This window comes from Petromyzon marinus, chromosome 33 (genome assembly GCF_048934315.1).
Source record: "Petromyzon marinus isolate PM22_M1 ecotype Great Lakes invasive population chromosome 33, UKy_Petmar_22M1.pri1.0, whole genome shotgun sequence".
NCBI classification, from domain to species: domain Eukaryota; kingdom Metazoa; phylum Chordata; class Hyperoartia; order Petromyzontiformes; family Petromyzontidae; genus Petromyzon; species Petromyzon marinus.
In genome coordinates, this window is record NC_133699.1 from 8,865,280 (window position 1) to 8,892,457 (window position 27,178).

Consider the following 27,178-nt stretch of genomic DNA (forward strand, 5'->3'; position numbering starts at 1 on the left):
CAGACAGAGGGATGGACAGATACATTAATCGATGGACTCACCGATGGACCGGATGGACAGATATATAAACAGACAGACGGACGGATGGGCAATTTGGGAAGATACTTCGATGGACAGATAGAAGGATAGCTGGACGCACAGATGGACTGACACACGGATTCATGTGTGTATGTGTGGAATAGCAGACGATCAGATGCATGGATGGCTAAACGGAGGGACGAATGTATAGACATTTGGACGGACAGACGCACAGACGGATGCATGATTGACCACATGGCCAGATGGACGGACGGCTGTGCGATGCGCAAGCCGTCGCTTCGTTTTGACATTGTAATCTTTCGGCAGTGAGAAAAGCAAGATGAAAATGACCACTTGTTTCACACAGTGGAGCCAAGCGACCCCCCCCCCCCGTCAATGAGAAGCACCGGAATCTCGCAGCTCACAGTGATCCTCTGAACTGATCTCTGAACTACTTGAGAAGCCTGACTTCCTGATCTTCTTGGAAGATGCTGTTGTTGTGATATTCTCCTTCCCCTGCCATCGCTGCTGCTACTGCTGGCGTTGACAATTTCGTCGTCTGCCATTCCAAGCGTTCGTTTGGGTGGCAGCCGCTCGCACCGATTGCGTTCGTTATCGAATCAAAACAGAGGTCGCTTGGCAATGCGACGTCAGTGTGAAGAACAGAGAAAATCACAGACCGTAGGCTCAATGTGGCAGCTGTGCCGGCAACGCGAGGAGACATTCTGCTGCTGCTGCTGCCGCGTTGCTGCTATCCAGCTTCTACCATGACGAGTGCACCATCAGATTTGACTTGCGCGTGGAGGCGAGCGGCGTGGAAGCGGAGAGCTACGGCCGAACGCGCTGGGCCGAATCGCAACCGCCCGCTCGTCGTCAGGCAAAGCCATTAGCGAACGGGTCAAGGGAGACATTCATCGCGCCCAACCGATCAGGAAGCGCCGCCGACACCGCCGACACCGCAGCAGCAGCAGCAGCCGGCCGACGTTGGCGACGACGACGCCAGTAAACTTTGCCTCCCGAGGACAGCGGCAGCTGCAGCAGCAGGGGCAGAAGCGGTCACGGCAGGCCGACCGAGCCACTTACATCTTGACTGGTGCCGAGACGGAGTGCCGTCAATGATCAGCTGAGGGCACCGCAGCTGAGCACACGGGAGGCGTGCGCTGGGGGGGGGGGAGGCGAGGGGTGGGGGGCACGGAGATTGCTCCGCGGGGCGCATCTGGCTCTTGTCATAATCGCGGAGATGCGGGGCTCTGTAACGATGCTACGCGCTGGGCTCGCAGCCACATTTGTGCTTGGGTTTATTCCGCCATGTAAAGCTGACACTTATGAGGTGGCCGGGAGGCTCAGCAGAGGTCAGAGCGCTGAGCCGCCACGCACGGCTAAGATCCTGAGGTTCCAATCCGCGTATCAGCCGCCCGTGATTAAACCGGTTCGCGAGTTGTGAGTTGATGGTTTCAGTCCGGTCAGTTAATGAAAAAAACACCATCGTAATATGTTCGGTGTTGCACTTGATTAGGTGGAATTCCCATTCTGAGAATGAAAATGAGACTAGTTTCAACGTCGTGAGACCAACTTTTCTCTCCGTAACATGACAATGAAAATGATACTAGTTTTAACGTCGTCAGACCAACTCTTCTCTCCGTAATAAAAAGTACTGCCTTCGAGTCTGTGGATAAATATCCCACTTGATGCGATTTTAGAAGCAGCCCTGTAGTGTCCCCTTCCACGGACTTTACAGACGCGGTAATCCGCTGCATAACCGGGATAAAATTCAGGGGAAATGTAAAATATCAACATCGAATACCTGGCGCCACGTGTTAAATCGAGAAATAAAATCCACTGGATTGGACTCCATTGGGAAAGCCCCCCCCTACTGGCTGACTGACCGCCACTGCTCCTTCGTGATTCGCCTTGCGCCTGTAAGAAAGGTGGCGGGCACCAAATGTACCCAGATCACTATTTCACAGTCACGTTTGTGTGCATGTTCATCGCACGTGCGTGTGGTTAATGCGGACTTGATTCCTTGCAAAAGTTGTCTATTTGGTGTTCGAACGTCTTAACACCTGTTTTATTGACATAAAGGATAAAACCCATTCTTATTATAATAGGTTTTTCCCCTTTTTTCTGGCAACAATACAGGTGTTAAGATGTTAAAACACCAAACTGAAACCTTTAAAAAGGAATCATGTCTGCATTAACCACAATGCTTGTGGTCAGAATGCAAAAAAAACACGCTCTGAAACTATATGCATTGTCCTTGAAACTGATTGGTCCACACCAGAGACAGCTTTCTTTTGAGCCTCGTCTCAAGGTGTTAGACCAGAGGACGCCTTGAGACGAGGCTCAAAAGAAAGCTGTCTCTGGTGTGGACCAATCAGTTTCAAGGACAATGTATCATATTATCAGAGCATGTTTTTTGGTCTGCATTCTGACCACAAGCATTATGGTTAATGCAGACATGATTCCTTGTAAAAGGTTTCAGTTTGGTGTTTTAATATCTTAAGTCACGTTTGTGACTGTTGCCAGAAAAAGGGGAAAACCTCTTATCATATTTTGGTACTGGCAAAGGCGGTCCCAGGTGTTAAGATGTTAAAACACAAAACTGAAACCTTTAACAAGGAATCTTATTTTTCACACTATTTTTCAAGTCGGAAAAAATATATATATCCGATTCTCACGCGCACGATTCGGCATGTTGTACCTCGCCCGCTTAAAGAACCGATACTCGTCGAATGATCGATGCTTCGTCGCCCCGTACAGAACAGGCTCACACAAAACCGATCCACCCACTGCTGCCTTGGCTCGCGCGCTACTCACACAGCCGTCAGCGTTAAATCTCACCCCGACGATTCTTCTTCCGCATCACCGGTGCTCCGATCTTTTTTTCTTTCTGATTTTCTCTTCATTCGGCAAATTGGCTAGCGGCCGCGACCACCGCCGGCGGGCTGCTCGCTCCGTCAACCGCGCTTTAATCCCGAGAAGCGCTCGCGCGCTGACGTTCCGCGTCAGCACTGCTCAAATCGACGTCGCTCATGAGCCACCTGGCCGCGACCGTGCGGTTTGAGCGAACGGAGAGAGGGATGGGGGATAGAGAGAGTCGGAATGATTTGCTGCTCTAATGAGCATTTCAGGCGATGTTCATCTAATGTTTACAGCCCCTAAACCAGTGGTTGATGTCCCACATTCCTCTAGCAAGAGGTTGATTTATTCATTAGGACCATGGTAGTCATGGCTTACTTCAACCTCCCTCGCCTACCCACCGCACCCCAACCATGACTTGAACTTACAACCTTGCGATTGCGAGCCACTCGCTCTACCAAGGGTGACCTGCGAATATTTACCCGCCACTAGGGGGCGATGATTGCTGCCGCTGTGTAATCCCAATCGAGTAATTTGCGGTGTTATTTTTTTTTATTTAGGCACATTTGGCACATTTTGGCGCCGGCTCACGGTGGCTTGCGCTTGCGCAACAACGTCACGGGATCTTTAACGTCCGCTGTGGGTGGAGCAGACGGCGCCCTGGCAGCGGTATTGTCGCGGCTGACGCTGACGCCGCGGCAATAACCAGGGGCGGCCGCTGGATTCGAGGCGCGAACAACCCGCGGCGACAAGTGGCGAGTCGCGCTGTCGCTGGGGCGTGCGTGACGCGCCCGCGCGTAGGGAGACGCCGGGTGAGCCGGTCGACTGTTGACATCGGCGAAGAAGAGCTTCAGCGCTCGCCGGATTCCTCCGGCACGAATAAATATTCCGGTTCTGATTCTGACCCGCGGCGATGGACACTGAGCTCGACCAGGGTGAGCGGAGGCGCACGGCGAGGGTTCAAAGAGAACGGACAATTCTTCTCACGTCCGCTTCGCTGCCCAGTCATCTCGCGTTGTAACAACGGAGGCAAAGGCGCAGCCCTGCGATTGCTCGCTCGCGCCACTGCTGGCAGTAGGGGCCTCCAAACGAGAGCGGAGCTCGTGACAGCCCCGCTGTCTCATGGATGTTTGGCCTACTCTTCCACGCCGGCCTGCCGCATTGGAATCGGTGGGAGTACGCACGCTTTACCCCACCGCCACGCGCGACCTGCGTGTCGACTAACTGCGGTGTGGGTTGGATGGAGGCGCCATTGTTCCAACCGGCACCGCTGGGAAATGGAATGGAACCGGCCACCTCTGGTTCCTGGCAAGTCCCAGCGTGCCAGCCGTCACAGCAGGGCGACTGCGCCGCGTTACTGTTATCCGGTTCTGCGTACTCTAAAGCGTAATTACGACGTGAATAAATGTTCCGACACGCTCGTGACGACGGGTGAACTGCGAGATGCCGAACATCTCGAGTCTCACACGCCGCTGTCACTTGTGCGTTTTCAAACTGCACATCTTTGAAGTCCCGACGCATGCGCATTGTATCTGTACCCCACATTCTTACGAAACGTTCACGAATTTGTCGCCGATGTAGCAAAGAAGGTGGCACACGACAGAGAGAGTGAGAGAGAGAGAGAGAGATGGGGCGGGCGGTGTCGGAGGGGGAGTTTATAAATCCGTTCTGGGATATGTTGGTCTGGAAGTCCATAAAGTGACAGACAAATCAGCAACGGTTCTGTACAAAGAGAGAATGGATGTTTCAATCCGTTTCGATTGTTTTGGCCGTGAACAACAACGCTAGCTGGTAACTATTATATTGTTTCTGTTTTTTTCTGTTTAGAAAAAAAAAACACTTTTTCGCGTTGAACGGACCCCATCGTGTAGGTGGGAGCACCCTCGCCAACAATATCTGGTATCTGTATGTCTGACCTTGCACTGCTGATGAGGACGCGCCCCAACGAAGTCGCAACCGGCTCAGTTCGCCTGCTTGAGCAAATGCTGCTGAATAAAAAAAAATGTATATGGATCCGCACGACCAAAAGGCTGATGGGGGAAAAAAAACCTTTATAGCAATAATAGGTTGTATGATAATAAAATATATTTCACATGGAGAGATGTACTCTTGCGTCTGTGACTTTTATAAAGGTGGCAAAGGCGCAGCCCCGTAAAGGCTCGCTCACGCCACTGCCGTCGAAAGGGCCTCCGCTCGAGGGAGCTCCCAACATAGCCCCTCTCGCTAGGCAGCTCAGCCGACTCTCCCTTGGCGGCCAAATCACCTTGGAAGTTGTCGGAGTATCCACACTTGACCCACCCCCCCTCCCACCACCACCACAACACGCGACCAGACTGCGGTGTGATCAGCCGGCACGCCACGGTCAATGGGCGCGTGGCGGCGCGGGAGATGATTTAAAAAACAAAACTAAAAGACCAAAAAAATATTGCACCCACTGCTTTTTACCGACGGGCTCGCCGATTCAAATAAAATCCGCCGAGCTCCGTTACGCACGGCCCGAGGGAGTGCACCGACCTTGGCGAGCGGTTGTTGATCAAGACCGTAGCGGTGGCGACGAAATCGCCTGCGTTCAGCAGTGCAGGTGTGGTGGGGGTGGTGGGGGTGGTGGGGGTGGTGGGGGTGGTGGGGGTGGTGGGGGTGGTGGTGGAGGTGTGGGCGAGCGAGCAAACGGGACGGCAAAGGCGAGACCGCCGCACATCCACGTGGAGAAGACCTCCTTGGGGGCGCCGTGGCCGTACGGTGTTGGGTTCACAGGGACGTCTGCTCGCTATTTGGCGCGGTGTTCTTCAATAATTGTTGGGGCGGGTGGGGGTGGGGAGGGGTAAAGAGAGGGTTGGGGGTTTGACAGCAGCACGATGATGGTGTGTGTGTATGGGGGGGGGGGGTGTTTTCACTATTTGTGTGTTGTCGGGGCGGGAGGGGGCCGCAGTAAAGGCCACCAGGGTCGCCAGCAGCCCGCGGGCTCTGCGACGAAGAACGCCGCTGGAGCGCAGCGCGCCCCGTGTCGCCTGCTGCTCGGACGCAGCGTCCTCGTCCCCTTCGTCCAGAGCCCTCGAGGTGGCGAAAACGCTTTGAAGCAAATGCGACGAAGCGGCCTCGTCGCTCAAGGGGGGCACTTCCCCCATCCTCCCCCCCCCCACCCCCAATGCCTTTTTTTGGCGAGTCCGACGGTTTAATTTACTCCCAAGCGATGGGGCGAAGGGACGGACTGCAGCTCGGAGATCTCGCGGTCGCTGTGCCCAGCTCTCGGGTGGGCACCGCGAGTTGAACGGCGCACGACGTCCGACGTTTCGCGACGACGCCCCCAACGTTCGTCGTCGATCCCGGCGCGCGGAGCGAAATGCACGCCGAATGAACACGCGGCACAACTCGTAATAGCAAAAAACAAACAGCAGCACGTCGGAGAGATGGCAGCGGCTTGTCGCGATTTCGAGTCGAGCAATCATCGCATCGCGCGCTTTCAGCTGCGCTTCTTCTGAAGGCCGTCTGGAACCGGGGCTATGCACTTTTAAACGGAGATTTAAAATGCAATTGTTTAGAACTGCTTTTTGTGCTTCGTTTGTTGTCCTTTGCCCGCACCTGCGATTAGCGCGGTTGGCTGCGAGCGGTGAAAAATAAGTTCTCCATTACACAAACATTCAAAGGTTGCCGTTTCTCACATTTTTTTAGCCCTTGAGCTCGGATGGCCAGCAGATGGCAGTACAGAAGTTTCCCTCGCGGCGAGGATCGGCACAGCGGGCGACTTGGGCATCGCGTGCACGAACCCACGGCATCAGCAAGTTCGGCCCCGTCACGACGCGCGCGTGGATCGCGAGAATTCGTGACGAGGTCGCGGTTACGAGCTGCTGCGACGGAACGAACGGCTCGCTTGCGCTGCTGACACCGCTGCTGCTGCTGCTGCTGCATTCGCTGTGGTGTACTCGCCACAGCCATTAACGCCTCAATTCCGTCAACCTACACTGTGACCCGAAATGCGGGATGTCGCGACAAGCGACGTTTCGAACAGCGGCCCCATTCTCGATTCTACGTGCCGCGAAGAGAAGAGCCGTTGCCCCCGACATGTCCATGCTCTCTTTTTCATTTTAGTGTGACCGACGATACAAAAACAACAACAACAACAAAAACAACCCCTTCCAATAATTCGCAGTGGAACAAATGACTCTCTACCGCTGCTGCTACCGCTGCTGCTATCGCCGTCGCCGCCGCTGCTGCTGCTGCCGTTATCCAAGTGCGGCTGTCCGGTCGCATTTCACCGTTCACTTCGCCGCTTGCGGATGAATTCCCCACGTTGAAGCGCGCCTAATTCATTTGCATCGTTGCATCGCCTATCCCCTCCCACCCCACCCCGCCCCCCCCCCCCCCCCACTACATCGCTGCCCCCTCTCCCCGCAGTGCCCAACACTCCTGAGATATGTCCTCTTTCTCTTCTTCCTCCATATCTCACTCATGCTCTCTTTGCCTCTGTAACGTTCTCCGTCAATCATGCGCTCCCTTAATCATGCTTCCCCCCTCTCTATCTCACCGATGCCCTCCCTCCCTACCCCATGCCCTCCATGCCCTCCCTCCCTACCTCATGCCCTCCCTCTCTCTCTCTCACGCCTTCCTCCCGCATGTCCTCCATGCCCTTCACGGCCTCCCACGCTCAACACAACACCACCAGTAGTAAACGACTTGCTGCTGCTACTGCTGCTGGAGGTGAGTGCGCCGTGGGCATGTCGTCTTCTTCTTCCGTACGGCTGCCGATGTAGACGCAGAGCAACAATTACAACTGCGCATTCAGGGTGGTCGAGCCGAGATAACCGCGTCAGAGGCAGCAGGAGCGTCTCGCCGCGATGCCACCTTCGTATGTGTGGATCGGGGGGCATTGCGTCCTTCCGCGTTGTGCGGTCTGTTCTGCTGGAAAGTTTAAGAAGAACAATATTTTCCATTTGCGCATCAGGTATCCGCATGGTTTGTGCGGATGCGATTTAGGCCATTTGGGCCTGTGACCAGAGCAGACGAAGCAACGCACTTTGGGTGTTCGTGGTGCGGTGGAGGAGGCTCCACGCACCGTGTGTCTGTGTCCTCTCCCGAGCACACGCATCTCACTCCACACTCCCGCAGTTGCTGCTGTTCGTTCTGCTGCCAAGCGCTGCTGCCGCTGCTATTACTGATGCCATTTCTGCTGCTGCTCGTGCTGCTAATTCTGCTGTTGCTTGTGATACTGTCAGTTCTGCTTCTAGTGCTACTCGTTCTGCTGCTGATGTTGTTGCCAGTGCTGCTGAAAGCGCTACGAGGAAATAAACAGTTGGAACAAATCCGGCAGTGACAAACGACGAATTGCCGATCGCGCCTAAAGGCTCCGTATGCTGGCTACACAACAAGCGAATCAGTCGGTCTCAGAATACAAGTTATTTATATTTATACTTTCTTTTGGTAACTTTTTTTGTAGGAGAATTGGATGCGTTTTTTTTTAAAGCGACCAGCTAGAGAGAGGCTCGCGAACCGCAATGTACAACCCGACACAACAGCTGGATCCCACCTTCTTGACAGCCCAGGTATGTGTCGTCGCGTGTGATGGTTCATGTTCAAGAGGAGCGCCGGCGCTGATTACACTGTGACAATTTTTTTTGTTCCTGGGTAGTAAGTGTCATTTGCTTATGCCTCAAAAGTACAGAAAATGGTTATTATTCCCCACAAACTTTGCTTTTGTGACCAGGACAATTATATTTTGAAATTGATCTATTTTCGATTAGATAACGGGCGAATTTGTATCTTTTCGTTCACAAAAAGTCAGAAAAACAACATATGAATCAAAATGTACATCTATTTATACCAAAGTACTCCAAAAATTACTACAAAAGATTTATAAGTGAGTAGTTTTTCGAGATTTATGATCATACTGTAAATCACTTTCACGAATTAGACCCCAAATGTAGTCTCCCATCATGTTCTCGTTATACTGTCCTGGGTAGCGGCGTTCAAAGTCCAGTGTATCCTGGTGGAAGCGCTCGCCTTGCTCCTCCGAGTACGCTCCCATCAAGGATATGGACTTTGAGGGATATCCTACAGCCCATTGTGCCGGGAGTTCTTCACCAGAGTCTCAACCAGCTCCACGTAGTTTTCGACCTTGTGATTGCCCAGGAAGCCACGAACCACTGCGACAAAGCTGTCCCAAGCCGCTTTCTCCTGACTAGTGAGCTTCTTGGGGAATTCATTGCACTCCAGAATCTTTTTTTTTATCTGTGGTCCGTTGAAGACACGGACTTTGACCTTTGCCTCAGATAGCTTAGGGAAGAAGTCTTGAAGGTACTTGAAGGCTGTCGACTCCTTATCTCAGCCAATCGATGTCATTAGAATGAGTACCGTTTTGTGGGACAACCACAGTATTTGTTTTATTACAGCGAGCGACGCCCCGAACATAGGAACGTGGAGTTCCGTCTATTCGAGCCACCAACCCTTACATTAATGTGCTGGATCACATTGACGCGTGTTACCACATCTGGTGTGGATTACACGCGCGAGCCTTTTATCAATCTACTGCCGAACGAGGGCCTTCCCTGGTCGTGCGGGGTCACGGGGGTTTATTTGACCTTGCTTCACCACACCGGACAGTGCGGGTGATTTTGTCTTCCTTGTTTGCGGTGAGGATCAAGAGGTGGCTGGCTGGCTCAGGACTCAGAGCACTGAGCCGGCAACGCTGAGTCTCTGGGTTCGAATCCTGGTTTCAAACCGGCCAACCGTGACCAACGTGGGTTCTGAAGTGTGGAGCCATGGGGCTTGTGCAGTTTCACCAAATCACGGGGTTCTCACCTTCCCAGTTAAAACCTTTTAATACAAAAAAAAAACGAAACACACGATTAATCGTGAGCCACGCTTTCCCACGCGTAGAAATTCCCAGCGATGGTCGGGATGTCTATCGCGGAATCGCCAGGACACGGCTTCGCCATGGCCCGGAGCTACAGCCCACGTCGCACGTCGATCTTCATCATCCCGTGGCCGCCCCTGCCAGGCCGGCAATGCTCGCCCGGCCTGGCCAGCCTGGGTGGCGTCGCGGGCGGCGGTGCCGCTGGGGCAACCGGGATGACCGGGCACCCTGTGGAGGCCGCCTGGCGGAGCCGGGCGTGCGCGTGGCTCACAGTCCTCGCCATTGTTGGCAACCTCCTGGTGGTTGGCATGTTGTACGTGTGCACCTGAGGGACGCCGGCGCCGAGCGGCGGCAGCGATTCCGCCTTCGAACACCTACCCCCAACCCCCCCCCTACACCCGCTCTCGCGCGCCTCCGCGTGGCAGCTTCGTGCCCACGGGCGCGCGCTTCTGGCTCGCGTGCCGCGTGCGTTCGGCCGGGCGAGCCACGGATCACCGAGCGTCCGCCGCGGAGCGATGCTAAAATTAGTTATTCCGTCCGTGGTAATTCGACTGGGAGCTGCGACGCTTTTAAAACCTCCCGCACTAATACGAGTGACTCACAGCAAAATGCTTTTTTTTTTCTCACAGTAAGGGCTGTTGTTTTTGTTTTGCCAACACGACGCTGAGCACACACGCACGCATACGGAGGGTTATTGATCCACCACCGTGACATTCCCTTACTGGATAGGGCGATAGAGGAGTCAGGAAAAGTCATCAAGGATCCTTGCCTCTGATGCCAAATGTTTTTGTTTGGCTATTGGGAACGACTCAAGAATTGGCAAGAGGCTCAAGGTCAGTCTTATTACCAGGCCTAGGCATGTGATTCATCTTTCTCCCCCCCCCCACCATCGATTCTGTAAAATTGATTCTGTTCAAGAATCAATTTCATTTTCGTCTCATTCGCAGCGTCTCGGTTGTATTATTGTCACTGATAACGGCACGACAAAAAAAATCACCCCCATCACTTTAAATAAGATGTTTGAACTTCATTTGGTTGGAGTCCGGCTCGGAGAATTAGAAAGGTCAATTTAACTGTCACGCAACAAACTTTCCTCCCTTGCAAGGAGTAAGGCACAGTACCCTCGAGTGCATCGCTTAAGAAGATCATTCAAAAGGTTTCTCTGAAGTAGTTCGGTGACATCCCCTTCCGCGGAGCAGGTCTCTAGACACGTAGGGTAACACACTGCGCGTCCAAATGAACGACGTCTCCACGAGCTCGAACTTAGCGGTCGGCCTCGTGACACGACGCGTGACGCGCAATAGCAGAGTCCGCACCTCCCATTGGCACGGTCGGCTCCATGCGGTGCGACACCAAACTAGGTGGCGGTGACGTCACCACGGCGCCTGTGCCAGGCTAGGTACACGTTGAGGCCACGTGAAAGTGTCGAACGTCCCGCCGGCAGGAGGTCACGGGGCAGACCCAGGTGCCACGGGTCGACTGACTGAGATGACTGGCCGATGCACCACCTGTGCCCCCTACTGCGCCAACTTGACGGTGTAACATACATTCAGTTCAGTTTCATGTATTAGGTGTAGCCCTGTGAGCCATGCGCCTCCTGACTCGGGTGCAACCGCAACAAGCAAAAACATGAACAAAGAAAGTCTTAAAGCGACTACGCGCAACAGAAACATACAGAAAAAAACAGCAAAGTCTTCCAGAAATAAACACCGTATACATATCAACGCTGTGTGCAACAATCCCAGTGGGATGCAAGTCAAACACTAACAACCATACGACATTTCGATTTAAAGCTTCCGTGACTGCAAGGATTCATCTTCTTTGGTTCTTTCGGTAAAGTCACGTAGAATGAGAATAAAATAGTAAATTGATAAAATAAAATAACACAATAAAATTCTCACGACGTTTCGGCCACAACACAAGCGGCCTTCATCAGGTGAAGGGACGAGACTGTCTGGAGGACAGCGCTGGAGCGAAAAAGCCACGCTCAGATCGCGACCTTTAAGCTGTGTGAGAAGAAACAAAGCGCCCTCAACTTTAGCAACACGGATAGCTACGGGCCCCGTTCAGACGGACGAGTTCATCTATGGTCGGAACAGAGGAGGAGGAGAGAGACAGCTGCGAGGCGCTGTTATACTCCATGTTGTAAACCATACCATTAACCGTGGTGTGAGAGGTATTAAGAGTCAATGCCAGCGAAAGAGCTGCGGTCTGAAGGTTATCGTAAAATACAATTAATTAAGAACGGAAATGGTTTAAAACATCTTTACAATGGTTACTAAGCCAGAATCCATCTTCTCGGTTGAAATTGTCTCTGTGCTTGTATATGTGAATGGCCTCATGAACGAATCTCTCATGGTAGCCAGTTGGTTAAAGTTGAGGGCGCTTTGTTTCTTCTCACACAGCTTAAAGGTCGCGATCTGAGCGTGGCTTTTTCGCTCCAGCGCTGTCCTCCAGACAGTCTCGTCCCTTCACCTGATGAAGGCCGCTTGTGTTGTGGCCGAAACGTCGTGAGAATTTTATTGTGTTATTTTATTTTATCAATTTATTATTTTAGTCTCATTCTACGTGGCTTTACCGAAAGAACCAAAGAAGATGAACCATACGACAATTCAGATTAATCAGGTTAACTCTGTACTTCAACAAACAAACATGGCTAAACCATGCGTTTTCAAAATCACTAAAACAAAGCTATAAAAACAATGTAACAGTGATCATACCAATAAACGATACACGTAACATGTACGACCAAACTTTGCAGCCATAGCTGGCAGCATGAGTCACTCCATAACAGCAGGAGTATCATACATCACATACATAACATACATAATTTACATATATACGAAGTGGGTGGTGGGGGGCCGGGCAGTAGAGCAAGTACTTCGCGTAAAACACAAACACAAGAAAGCATTGCTCGAGAGAACAGAACCCCCTGCGCGCCACTGCGTCCGCGAGATCCCGTTCCTGTCACCTGTCTCCCCCCGTCCACCTCCCCATCCCCTCCCCTCCACTTCCCACTCTCCCGTGACCTTTGTCGAGAGCTACAAAGTCAACCCGCAGCTCGTGGAGTGCCGGGTTTGACGGAGTCACAACTTTTCGCGGAGCCTCTTCAGAATTCCGCGACGTCCCCCGCTGCGTAGAGAGCGAACCCTCTGACGTTGAACGGAGAGCGCCTCGGCCGGATTGTCACGGGCGCCGACGACGCCGTGCGTGCATGCAGTGCTGACATTATCGCAGCGGAGAGAGGGAAACTGCTGCGGCATTGAATTGAAGCTTTCGAGACTGCAGTAATCCATACTCTTTGTTTTTTTTCTTTCGATAAAGTCACGTATGTATGAAATAAAATAAATCAAGAAGTTTCGATCGCAACACATGCGGTCGTCCTCAGGCGGAGAAGAATATAATCCAGCAGTTCCACTGCTAGATTAAACTTCTTTCCGCCTGAGGACGACCAATGCAGGCCATTTAAATGACAATGTTGTGATGCATTGCCGAAAAATAAAGGCTTCGGTATTTATACCACAACAATAATAAGAGGAGATACTCTTTGGTTTTATTCAACAACATAACAAAAAATCACGACGTTTCGGCCACAACACAAGTGGCCTTCATCAGGTGAAGGACCGGACTGTCCAGAGGACAGCGCTGGAGTGAATACAGCCAAGCCCAGACCGCGTCCTTCAAGCTGTGTGGGAGGAAACAAAGCACCTTGACAAAGCAGTTAGCTTAAAAATTAGCATGTGTAGTGGAGTATGAAGGTGTGTTGTGGAAACTGCGCGATTGCATGATCACATGGACAGTGTGGGTTATCTGGGGTCAGCCTGTGGAGAAGGCGAAAACAGTGTGGGTCGTGTTAGGACAGCCAGGTGCAAAGGCTGGGATGATGAGGTAACGGTTGGGCCAATTAAGCCAGAGGATCAGCAACGGCGGTGATTGGCTGTGGCTGTTGTCAAGGGCGAGGAGGCGTCGAGATGTCTGGAGAAAGGCAGGTGTTTGAGGACGCGAAGCGTGCGGAGGCACGCGGGCCAATTAATTAGCGAAAATGAGAATGGGCATAAATTGGAGGAGACACAAAGAGAGCGGGGAGTTGGAGTTGGGAGCTGCACGAGGAAGACCTGGAGTTGGAAACAGAGTAGAAGCAGAGTTTGGAAACAGAGTTTGGAAACAGAGTTTGGAGACAGAGTGGGAAATGGAGTTGGAACAGAGTGTGAAGCAAGACGAAGTAGTTAGCAGTGGAGTGAGCGTAGTGATAGAGGAGCTGAAGACGCTGTGTGCGGAGTGTGCGAAGTTGCTGTGTGCGAAGACGCTGTCTGCGGAGGAGCTGAGGAGAATAGCCAGCAGTGGAGAGAGCTTAGCGATAGCAGAGCTGAAGACGCTGTGTGCGGAGGAGCTGAACGGGAAGTCGCTGAGTGCGAAGCAAGTGAAGTGATAGTGGGGAGACAAAGGTGGTGAGCGAGACGAACGGAGCACGGTGAGCAAGCCGTGGTGACCAGGATACTGTGGAGTGTGGAGGACATGTTGAATGTTGTAAATAAAGCGGTGTTCGAAGAAAGACAGAAGTTGTCCGCGTAAAGTCGAACACTACATTTGGTGTCAGAGTAACTACGAACCACGCCGAGATGTCAAAGAAGGTGGCAAAGAAGAAGAACATACCGGTGGACTCGTCCGACGACAGCAACGATGAGGACGTGCTGCCCGTGTCCGGCCAAGTGGCCGATACTCCTCCGGAGGGTCTGGTCGATCAAGAAATAACAGAATGAGGCGGCGGTTCGAGCGGGGCCGAGATCCCGGGACCGTCGGGGGATTGGAGAGTCCTCATGGCCCAGTGGGAGGCCAGGATGGCGATGCTGATGGAGGCGTTCAACCACTTTGTGACATCGAACCACGTACAACCAATGGTGTCAAGTCAACCAGCAGATGTTGCCGCGGGGTCGGAGCGATTGGAGAAATCCAACGACGAGGAAGCGCAGCCGTCGGGAACAGCATGCCGACTTCATGTGCAGTGGTTCGAGGCCAAAGTCGGTGATTGGACGGCATTTACACGACGGTTCCGAGCGGCTTATTAATCTCTGGAGTGGACTGAGGGTGCCGCACTGCGGGCACTGCCGACGGCCCTCGATGATGATTCTTTGGCGACATTTAATGGTTTCCCTGCGGCAGTCAGGTCAACGCTGGACGGGGCATTCGCGGCAGTGAGAAAGGTGTACGAGCCGCGGTCGTTCGCCAAACGTCGATTTCAGCAAAGGAAGCGGGAGGGCACGGAATCCCCTCTTGCGTTCCGCAGCACATTGTTGGCCCTCGCTCAAGTTGCATACCCGGCGATGGACCAGGAGGCCCTAGATTCCTTGCTGCAGGAGAAGCTTTGGCAGTTGGCGAAGGAGCTACGGATCGTCCTTTTGCTTCCTGACAGCAACAACGACGACGACATGTCGTCTCTACAGATCGCCAGGACCATCCAAGTCAACCTGGACCTCCGCGACGAGCCAGCGGTGGTGGGTGTGCAGCCGCTGCTGATGAGCGCTGCCGCGGCCGAGAGCGCGGTGGCGGTGAACGAGGCGCCGCCGATTGCAGCGGTGGCCGGGGTGCCACCCGCGGGCGTGCTGCGTCATCCCGCGGTGTATGGAGGTGGCACACAATGGACGTGCTACGAGTGCGGATGGAGAGGACATCTCGCCCGCGACTGCTGGCGGCGCAGGGGCGGCCTTCCAAGGGCGCCGACCAGCTACAACTGAGGATTTCCCCAGGACCGAAGATTCCGGGACCATCCCTATTGACTCGACGAGGGGGTTCTAGCAGGTTTGCTGGCCGGACGCTGGTTGACCGGCCACAACCTCGAAATGCTGTCCGGTCCGAGCATGGACGAAGGATGGTCCCGCCAGCAGATGGTCGCTGGGACTGGGACGGGTGTGCGACGAGGACCAGAAGCAGCAACTCACTTAACGGAGGAGCGTTTACCCGCCCTTGCCCCAAGGTGTCCCGTGTAGGGGAAATAGACCAGCAACTGGAACTCGCTCCCGAGGACGGACCTTCCATTGACTTTGCATGTTGCGGTTCTTGTACAAAGTTGTTGTGTTGTTTCGTTGTTATGTCCGCGGTACTCCACTACTCCGAATTCAAAGTATCGTCGTAGCCGGGATGGCTAGATTTTTTTTATCACGGGGGGGGGGGGGGTGATGTAGTGGAGTATGAAGGTGTGTTGTGGAAACTGCGTGATTGCATGATCACACAGACAGTGTGGGTTTTCTGGGGTCAGCCTGTGGAGAAGGCGAAAACAGTGTGGGTCGTCTTCTTTGGTTCTTTCGGTAAAGTCACGTAGAATGTGAATAAAATAATAAATTGATAAAATAAAATAACACAATAATATTCTCACGACGTTTCGGCCACAACACAAGCGGCCTTCATCAGGTGAAGGGACGAGACTGTCTGGTAGGACAGCGCTGGAGTGAAAGAGCCACGTTCAGGTCACGGCCTTTAAGCTGTGTGAGAGGAACAAAGTGCCTTGACAAAGGAATTAGCATATAATTTAGCATTGAAATGGCTGAATGATTAGCTTGTGACTGGTCACAGAAATAGCTATGTTAAAAGTTAAAGCATACACATCCGCAGAGGCACCCCTTGATAAAGGAATTAGCATAGAATTTAGCATTGAAATAGCTAAGTTAAAGCATACACATCCGCAGAGGCACCCCTTGACAAAGGAATTAGCATAGAATTTAGCATTTAAATAGCTGAGTGATTAACTTGTAACTGGTCACAGAAATAGCTACGTTAAAGTCAGAGCATACACATTCATCGAGGCACTTAGTGCAAATCAAACAGGAGAATTTAGCATTGAAATAACTAGGCGAATTTAGCATTGAAATAACTGAGTGATTAGCTAGTGACTAGCTAGTGACTAGCTAATCACTCAGTTATTTCAATGCTAAATTGGCCTAGTTATTTCAATGCTAAATTCTCCTGTTTGATTTGTACTAAGTGCCTCGGTGAATGTGTATGCTCTGACTTTAACGTAGCTATTTCTGTGACCAGTTACAAGCTAATCACTCAGCTATTTCAATGCTAAATTCTATGCTAATTCCTTTGTCAAGGGGTGCCTCTGCGGATGTGTATGCTTTAACTTAGCTATTTCAATGCTAAATTCTATGCTAATTCCTTTATCAAGGGGTGCCTCTGCGGATGTGTATGCTTTAACTTTTAACATAGCTATTTCTGTGACCAGTCACAAGCTAATCATTCAGCCATTTCAATGCTAAATTATATGCTAATTCCTTTGTCAAGGCGCTTTGTTCCTCTCACACAGCTTAAAGGCCGTGATCTGAACGTGGCTCTTTCACTCCAGCGCTGTCCTACCAGACAGTCTCGTCCCTTCACCTGATGAAGGCCGCTTGTGTTGTGGCCGAAACGTCGTGAGAATATTATTGTGTTATTTTATTTTATCAATTTATTATTTTATTCTCATTCTACGTGACTTTACCGAAAGAACCAAAGAAGATGAATCATTGCAGTCACGAAAGCTTTAAATCGAGTGTGGGTCGTGTTAGGACAGCCAGGTGCAAAGGCTGGGATGATGAGGTAACGGTTTGTCCAATTAAGCCAGAGGATCAGCAACGGCGGTGATTGGCTGTGGCTGTTGTCAAGGGCGAGGAGGCGTCGAGATGTCTGGAGAAAGGCAGGTGTTTGAGGACGCGAAGCGTGCGGAGGCACGCGGGCCAATTAATTAGCGATAATGAGAATGGGAATAAATTGGGGGAGACACACAGAGAGCGGGGAGTTGGAGTTGGGAGCTGGACGAGGAAGACGTCGAGTTGGAAACAGAGTTTGGAAACAGAGTTTGGAAACAGAGTTTGGAAACAGAGTTTGGAGACAGAGTGGGAAATGGAGTTGGAACAGAGTGTGAAGCAAGACGAAGTAGTTAGCAGTGGAGTGAGCGTAGTGATAGAGGAGCTGAAGACGCTGTGTGTGGAGTGTGCGAAGTCGCTGTGTGCGAAGACGCTGTGTGCGGAGGAGCTGAGGAGAATATCCAGCAGTGGAGAGAGCTTAGCGATAGCAGAGCTGAAGACGCTGTGTGCGGAGTTGCTGAACGGGGAGTCGCTGAGTGCGAAGCAAGTGAAGTGATAGTGGGGAGACAAAGGTGGTGAGCGAGACGAGCGGAGCACGGTGAGCGAGCCGTGGTGACCAGGATACTGTGGAGTGTGGAAGAAAGACAGAAAATGTCTGCATAAAGTCGAACACTACACATGTAATTGGGGGATTAGCATGATGCACGTAGAGGGCACATGTTCAGACCGGCGAGGGGGGGGGGGGTAGTTTAAATTATGTTGGTGTGAAGGGAAAATAGTGCAGCTGTGAAAGTTTGGGATACCATTACTTGAAAAAATATATATATACTGTACCATGGAAAATTAGTTAAATGTTTGGTTTGATTTAGAACATCTTTCCATTGATTGTTTAGTTTGAAACCATCCTTTCGGTTGAAATTGTGTCTGTGATTGTAAATCTGAATTGCCTCGTGGACAAATCTCTGATAAAAACCGGTAGGTTTGCAGAGAACCTTGGTATCGGAGAAAACTATATCGTGATCACCCACAGCGTTGTAACAGTGGTCAGCTACGGCAGAAGAATTCGTTCTGCCGTGTTTCAAATCTGATTTGTGCTCGCGAATTCGGTCAGAGATATGTCGTTTCGTCTCCCCGATATAGCAGTCACCACAAGTGCAGCTCAATTTGTAAACCCCGGGGTACTGTAAGTCAGGAATGGCATCCTTTACGGATGGGATTAGGTCACGGATTTTGTGTACTGTATTGAACCGGAACAGGATCATGTGTTTGTTTAGCATTTTGGAGATCTTTTCAGTAACGCCTGCTACCTACAGGCTAGCCCGTTTTCTGTCAGATACCTTGCTGCCTTTCACTGGCAAGACCACCTCAGCAGTACTTAACTCAGCCCAATTGGTCTCTATGGTCAAAGACGTTGTACTGTCCCCTGATGATATCCTTGTCAGCTTCGATGTGGTCTCTCTGTTCACCAAGGTCCCAGTACCTGATACCATTGAAATAATTGAAAATTTGGTACAACATGGACTAGACCCCGATACACCTGCGCTGGTTAGACACTGCCTCACCAACACCCTGCGTTACTTGGAATGGCACCTTTTACAAACAAAATGAGGGTACCCCCATGGGTTCCTCCTTGTTACCAGTGATAGCCAATGTTTTCATGGAGAAATTTGAATCAGACGCCATCCAGACTTCCACCCTCAGACCTTCCCTGTGGAAGAGATATGTAGACGACACTTTCGTCATTTGACCACATGGCCTCCCAGCTTTGAACCTTTTCCTAGACCACATCAATTCCAGACACCCCGCCATCAAATTCACCATGGAAGTGGAGAAAGATGGCAAACTGCCATTCTTGGATGTTCTGTTTGAGAGGAGACCTGATGGCTCATTGGGACATTCTGTCTCTACAGGAAACCCACCCACACAGTTTCCTACTTGAAACCTGATTCCCACCACCACCCGACTCAAAATAATTCTCTCATCAAAACGTTATACCACAGGGCTCATTGCATTTCGAACCAACACCACCTGGCCAGTGATTTAAAACATATACATCTGGCCCTCAAGAGGTCTCTAGACATCCGCCAAGCTGTTTCTCCCTCCATACAGAAACAACCACTTGATACTCCGATCAAAACCATCACACAACCATATATAGCAGGCGTTACTAAAAAGATCTCCAAAATTCTAAACAAACACATGATCCTGGTCCGGTTCAATACAGTACACAAAATCCGTGACCTGATCCCATCCGTAAAGGATGTCATTCCTGACTTACAGTACCCCGGGGTTTACAAATTGAGCTGCACCTGTGGTGACTGCTATATCGGGGAGATGAAACAACATATCTCTGACCGAATTCGCGAGCACAAATCAGATTTGAAACACGGCAGAACGAATTCTTCTTCCATAGCTGATCACTGTTACAATGCTGTGGATGATCACGATATAGTTTTCTCTGATACCTAGGTTCTCTGCAAACCTACCGGTTTTTTTCAGAGATTTGTCTACGAGGCAATTCAGATTTACAACACAGACACAATTTCAACCGAGAGGATTGTTTCAAATTAAGCAATCACTGGAAAGATGTTCTAAATCAAACCAAACATTAAACTAAGTTTCAATGGTACAGTATATATTTTTTCCAAGTAGTGGTATCCCAAACTTTCACAGCTGCTTATTTTCCCTTCACACCAACATTATGTAAACTCCCCCCCCTCCCCCTGGCCGGTCTGAACATGTGCCATCTACGTGCATCATGCTAATCCCCCAATTACATGCTAATTTTTATGCTAACTCCTTTGTCAAGGCGCTTTATTTCCTCCCACACAGCTTGAAGGACGCGGTCTGGGCTTGGCTGTGTTCACTCCAGCGCTGTCCTCTGGACAGTCCGGTCCCTTCACCTGATGAAGGCCACTTGTGTTGTGGCCGAAACGTCGTGATTTTTTGTTATTTTGTTTTTTACCTACGTGACTTTACCGAATAAAACCAAAGAGTATGGATCCTTGCAGTCACGAAAGCTTCAAATATAGAATAAATAAGACGAGATGTCAATTATTTTTTTGCCATGAAAGTCACACTGAGTCTCAATGTTGATTTGTTTTTCTTTTCTGGAGGGTTGCTGTGTTGTCAATTCAATTCGCTAGAGTTTGGCTTCACGTGCGAGGCTCACTGTAGAACCCACGGCGCTGTCAACGAGGGGCAGACACTCAGCACTGCCGTCTCCTGGCCACACCTCGCAAGCCCCATGCCTCGGGCACCTGGCAAGCCCCAATGGTGTGGCGGTCAACCATGCCGAGTGCTCACCGGGCTCACACCTGCTTAGCCTCTAAGAGCAGTGAAGAGGACATTTGATTCTCTGATGCTTTCCGAGTTAGACGAAAGTTTTCTCTTGCCCGAGTTAATTGCAAGGTCAAGAAGAATAAAAAAAATCAATTTGCCAAACGTGGTCATTAATTTCACGAAAAGATATCATCAATCGCTTGGTAATTGGAGGCGTTGAGGACATCTTGATGTTGTTTAATATACGGATGGGCTGTCAGTCACTCGCTCGTTAACCCTTGAATCGACGGCAGGTTCATCGCCATGTCACGCGAGGTCGCTAACATCCACGTCTAACATTGTGAAAAGGGCCGATCGCATTCACCGCGTTCTCCCACCACGATTGACGTGGCAGCAGAGCGCCTCCGATGAGCACCGTTGTCAACGTACGGTGTGATAGAAGTTCAACGTACATCGCGCCTTCTTTTTGTGAACCACTGCCAACTGAGCGAAGCAACAGCATCATTGCATTCGGTCTCGCCTGAATCCGTCACTTGGCTTTCAAATATGTCGAACTATTTCTGTGAAGAAGGCGCCATTACCCATTACAAGTGTGTGTTTTCCTATTCCACACCCACGCAGCGTTATTTGACGAACGAGTCCAATGTTTTGTTCACTCTGATTGTGTGCCACTGCCAAGGCAGCAGCAGCATCACCACCACCACTACCACCACCACATACATTACTTAAAATTTAGATGCAGATCTCGAAGCCAGTTAAGAATGGAGAGACTTCATATTTCCAAGCACCTCTTAAATTCCTTCCGTCGAATTCCGAACATCCTCCACACCACGCAGCGCCTTTGCCCATCGCTCTCCGGCACGGGCGAGCAGCACGTGGCCTTCATTATGGGCATGAACTCCTCTCCCCTCTCTCTCTCTCTGTCTCTCTGTCTCTGACTCAACAATGCACGAAGACCATCGTCCCGACAACGGGCAGACGCACTTACGGACCCAGATAGCGGCGATGGTTTAATAAGCGCCCGCCATCAATTAGGCGCGCGCAATTTACGCCCAACGCAATTAGAGACCACGGCTGCTTCCTCCGAAAGCGCGCGTCTCCATTGCATTAGCGGCCCATTTGGCTTCCATTTGTCCACAGCGCACAATCGCCGATAAGATAGCCGCTCTTTCGCTTGCGCTGCTGTCAAACAGTCCGCCTGGAGCAGCCGTGCGTACAGACCTCGCCCCAGCGTCCTAAAGCGGTAGCCCCGAACAAAGAAAAATCATCAGGTTTAGATGTAAATACGGGGGGCAAAGGCGGCTCAGAGGCAATAACAATTATACGCAATAACAATGATACTTTACACTTTTAAAGCAGCGTTTTTTTTTTTTACCCGGAGGGCACAGAGTTGCTGTACAGAGCTGCAAGACAGAAATAAAGTAGAATAATAAAATGAAGTCAGTAAAAAAAAGCTGACCACTGTTACAACGCTGTGGGTGATCACGATATAGTTTTCTCCGATAACAAGGTTCTCTGCAAACCCACGGGTTTTTATCAGAGATTTGTCCACGAGGCAATTCAGATTTACAAACACGGACACAATTCCAACCGAGAGGATGGTTTCAAATTAAGAAATCATTGGAAAGATGTTCTAAATCAAACTAAACATTCAACTTATTTTCAATGTTACAGTATATTTTTTCAAGTAGTGGTATCCCAAACTTTCACAGCTGCTTATTTCTCTCCACACCAACATTATGTAAACTCCCCCCCCCCCCCCGCGCCTGGTCCATCATGGTCCCCCCCGCGCCTGGTCCACCATGGTCCAGCATGTACCTCCTACGTACATCATGCTTATTTTTATGCTAATTCCTTTGTCAAAGCGTTTTGTTTCCTCCCACACAGCTTAAAGGACGCGACCTGGGCTTGGCTGTTTTCACTCCAATGCTGTCCTCATGACAGCACGGCCCCTTCACCTGATGAAGGCCACTTGTGTTGCGGCCGAAACGTCGTGATTTTTGTTGTTTTATTTTTTACCTACGTGACTTTACCGAATAGAACCAAAGAGTATGGCTCATTAAAGGTTCGTGATTAAAAAACAGAAAACAACCGACTCAAATGCAACAAAATAAAAACCCAAAGGCTAAAGTAAACAAAATATGACGAAAGTGAAAAAGCCCTTCAAAAAAAGAGATGGGGTCTGAAGGGTGAGGATGAGTCGAACGTCCATTGACTGGCGAGCCCACACCCCTAGTTGAGTCGGGGGAGGGTCGACTCGACTCAGCCCATCACCCCTTCCCTTCCGGGGGTGGATATGCAGGAGAACCACTTTGTGTGGAACTCACCCGCACGCCCCCCCCCCCCCCCCCCCCGCTAGGAGAATGTGGAAACTCCACCGCTGGCTCGGTCGTGTAAAACAGAGGCAATGAACGGCGCCTCACCGCTCGTTGGAGCAGGAAGTCACTGTGGCCGTGTTTAAACAGACCTCGGCAGGGCCTGTTCTCTAAACAATTATTACCACTGATATTGAGGGCTCCGTCACGTGTCACTAGCAGCACGCAGTGCGGATCACCCTGCTGGCATGACACGTGCTTCAGACGACAAAAACAACGGTCACGGGCAAAGAAAATGGAACAAACAAAAAACTGAAAACAACAAAACCTACGTATGTTGAACTTATTTCGCACCGTACGTTGCCAACCTTGCTAATCGGAGGTGCTGCAAAGACGCATGGGTAGACGCAGGCTGGGAATTAGACTGAGATACAGGGAGAGGAGCCACGTGGATTAGAAAACACGCGCAGGTTAATGACGGCATCTAACATTTGTTAAGGGAAGTAAGGGGCTTTGGGCAGGACATCGTCAAGGTTGAAGGCCGATGGTCAGGAATCGTGATGGCATGGCAGCCGAGGGAATGGCGCGCATCTTAGAGGGCGTCCGTCGAGGAGACAGGGGCGATGGAATCGGCTGGGCCGATTATTATTACATCGCATGGTCGTGAGAGACGGCGACCGATCGGAGAGAAACTTCATCCAGCAGTAGGTTGATCATGGCTGATGACAATATTGCTACGGCATAAGTGTTACAGGATGCAGAGCCACGGTTGCGACAGCCACAAAATTGAACGCAGTGCTGGAATCACCGCTCTCACATTGCCAACGTAACATTCGTGGACTTAACGCTGACCAGAGCCAACGCAGCACCGATCAGTTTTCGCCGGGCAGTGGGGGGCTGCGTGGCACGGCTGGTATCTGGCGCTGTGGAGGCGAAGCTTGGCGACTCGCAGAAAATGTTACGAACGTTCATTCCCGTGGGCGTTCATTCCCTTACCCATCTGTACAGGATAGTGTCAACCCCCCCCCCCCCCTTGTCACACGCGCGGAATTGTCTCCAGGGCAACTGCGGGTTCATCCGCCACGTACATTGGTCGATAACACCTTGATGTATACAGAGGACCGCAGAGCTTGGCAAACATTGTTTGCGGCGGCTTGCCGCGTGCCTGCTTCCCTTCCCGCTGGTCCGCGAGGACTCTTGAGTAGTTATCTCGTTTCAAAAGTGAGCGAATCCTGCGCGGCACGTTACAGATTGACATGAATTATTATTTCAAAATGAATAGCGGGTTTTTTTTTTAATGTAATTCTAGTGTATAAACAAAAGAGGCCTTGCACAGAGAGTTTCTCAACGCTGGAATTGTTTCCCGGGGCTCGGAAGCTCGGAAGCTACCCAATATGCGTGTTCTCCCAGCGCCGTGACGCAGGGTCAGCGTGAACACGCTGACAGCATCTGCACTGTGCGTCGACAAATACTGCCAAGCGTGCTAAAACAAACACAAGCTGACAATCCTGGTGTATTAAACGAGCCTACGCTTGGTGGCAACGAGACATATACAAACAGAACTTCGTCCAGTGTCTTCCACGTAAATATATATATATAGTATGTATATTTAACGTATTTCGCACCGTATGTAGCTAACCGTGCTAATCGGAGGTGCGGGGGAAGGACAACAAACTAAACACTAAAAAGCAGTTCTAAAGAAATTCGTTTTAAAATCGAGATGATTTAAAAGTGCACAGCTCCCGATGGCTTCCCAATATCGGAAGAGCGTTCCAGACGGCCGCAGAAGCGCCATCTGAAAACGTAGCGCGATGCGCTGAACACCGTCTTCGTTCAGCGGTCAGATTAAACCCGCAGCTGCTGCGAGGATGACCGCAGTTTCTCGTGATGGACTTATGCTCCTTGACGAGATGAGCGAGATATCGTCAACTTAATTATCGTCGACGGTCAGAGTGGTTTGCGAACCGCTGATGAACCCCCAAACTGTGGCTACCCCCCTCTCTCTCTCTCCGTGCCCCGATGTGAACGGCGTTCTTGTTCTCTCTCTCTCTCTTAGGTTCAATCGCCCCGTGTAACCCTCCACATGATGCCACGTGGCGTGCATACTCGCGATACACCACGGTGTATAATATAATACGCCGTAGGGCACATATGATTGTGTACACACGACGCGCACGCAGGCTGCTGGTAGCAGGTAAAATTGGATTTTAAAAGTCAAACACCCCCGGCCTGCCCCCCGTTCTCCTCAAACAACCAGCCAGCCACCCTGTCCTCGTGTCCCCAGCCCCTATCCCCCCCCCCCCCACCGGTCACCACCCCCACCCACAAGCAAAGGGACACAGAACCTGGTCCGACACGTGGAGCGAACGCGTGCACTGGGGACGGAATAGGGCTGAACGATCTGGGGGAACATTTTTAATTGTGGTTTTATCTGACAGATATTGCGATTACATTTTTTTACGTCACTGTGTAATAGATTTAAAACGTATGATGGAGCATTACCACATGATACCATCAAAATATGAACTGCTCTCTCTATATATATAAAAGGGAAATTTGTGAATATGTGTGTCTGTTCAAAATGTTTAGCATACTTCCCGACATGCAACAAACTTGAAATTTGCCATGTGGGTACTTTCCAGACTGTACACCATGCAACAATTATAAAAAATATACTTTTGTATTTTTGGGGGGGGAGGGGGGGCATGCAATAATGCATAATATTTTGCACGGCAAGTGAGCTGTGACGTCACATCTGTCATGTCACCCGCGCATGTGGTAGCGTCACGCAGTGTGCCTGCTGACGTCACGCATCCCCCCCCCCCAACCCTCCGCGAGTAAAGTGCCATACAAATGTGTTGCAGGTCTAAGGCGTTCTTCGCGCAGCATTGCTTTATTATTTGAGTCGTTTACTGCCGTACGCACCCTGAAAGTTGTGTGTGTGTCTGTAACAAGCGCGTGTATGTGTACCTATGGACGAGCGCGTGTGTGTCTGGGGGGGGGGGGGAGCGGTAGTGTAGTGGTTAGCGCGCTGTGTGTGTGTGTGGGGGGGAGCGGTAGTGTAGTGTTAGCACGCTGCGCTACAAACCCGGACCAGCCGAGTTCGATTCCTGCTCACGGCCACCACCGGTGACGATAATTTGAACTGGTCCTGATCTTCCCCCTAGGTCGACTCAGCCTCAAACGAGTAACTGGTGTGGTGTGTGAACATCGACACTGGGGAGACAAAGGCGGCCGGGCGTGGAGAAAATAATGCAAGAATGAGAACTTAAAATATATGAATGACTTCCAACATGTATTTATTAAAATGTTTTGATTGAAATAAAACAATCAAACATAGAACAATTGTTAAGTTAAATAAATAAAGTTATAATAAAAAAATGAAACAACTCCAAAAAAAGAAGGTAAAGGGACTTTTCAAATCGCAAAAAAAAATCAGAGCCTTTGCGATTTACTAATCGCATTGTTTCAAATTGCGATTTCGATTTGTAATCGATTAATCGTTCAGCCCTAACGCAGAGTGCTCGCTCAATCGCTCAATAACCGGTGGTGGCACGGAATCGGTCGCCTGATTGTCTCCCTGCTTTCACGACTACCGCCACCGGGTTACTCGGCTCGAGAAAGAGCTAGCGGGGACTTGCAATTGGCAGTATGTTATTGATAGCTGTTGATGTTGTTGTTGCCTTTGCGCTGTGATATTATTCCGCTAAAATTCAACGTGACATCACACGCAGTCGAATTCGCTGGGAGGAAACGTGGAACTGACACTTTGGTTCTTTCGGTAAAGTCACGTAGGTAGAAAAAATAAATAAAACAAAAAATAATAATATATCACGACGTTTCGATCGCAACACAAGCGGTCGTCCTCAGGTGGAAAAAAAATAAACCAAAATAATAATCCAGCAGTGGAACTGCTGTTACAGCAAGATAGCTGTTACAATAAGAGATTATATTTGTGGCAATGGGCAAGCAAGCGGGGTCTGAGCTGGAAAGGAATTCCATCCCCGGATGCAAGCACGTCAGTTGTGTTAATGGAGGAGATTAGGGAGAGAGAGATTAGCATTAAATGAGCTTCCGTCGCCACGTAAGAGTATCATGCCCGCATATGCGCACAACAGCAGTGTTAATGGGAGATTAGCACTACGTTGATGGGAGAGATTAGGCAGGGAGATTAGGGGGATTAGCAAGTTAATGTCATGTCTATGTGTAACACAAGCTGCTGCGGTGCTGCCAACCGCGCTGTGAGAGGCAAGCGCGTCCACGCAAGGGAACCACTGCAACAGTGGTCGCGCCAGTGA

At 50.6% G+C, this 27,178-nt stretch overlaps 1 protein-coding gene across 3 annotated transcripts in view; it reads left to right on the forward strand.

The window, feature by feature from the left end:
* The first annotated feature begins 7,267 nt into the window (after positions 1–7,267).
* LOC116948388 (B1 bradykinin receptor-like) overlaps positions 7,268–27,178 on the forward strand; it is a 44,923-nt gene continuing 25,012 nt past the window's right edge. For 2 of the 3 annotated variants that reach the window (XR_012945887.1, XM_076071494.1), the window contains exons 1-3: positions 7,268–7,572; positions 8,309–8,414; positions 9,748–10,037. Coding sequence is in view for 1 of the 3 variants with exons in the window: in XM_076071493.1 (XP_075927608.1) it covers positions 7,360–7,572; positions 8,309–8,414 (319 nt within the window). In the remaining 2 variants the exon portion in view is untranslated. The remainder of the gene's footprint in view (positions 7,573–8,308; positions 8,415–9,747; positions 10,038–27,178) is intronic. The other variant, XM_076071493.1, reaches the window with a different exon arrangement.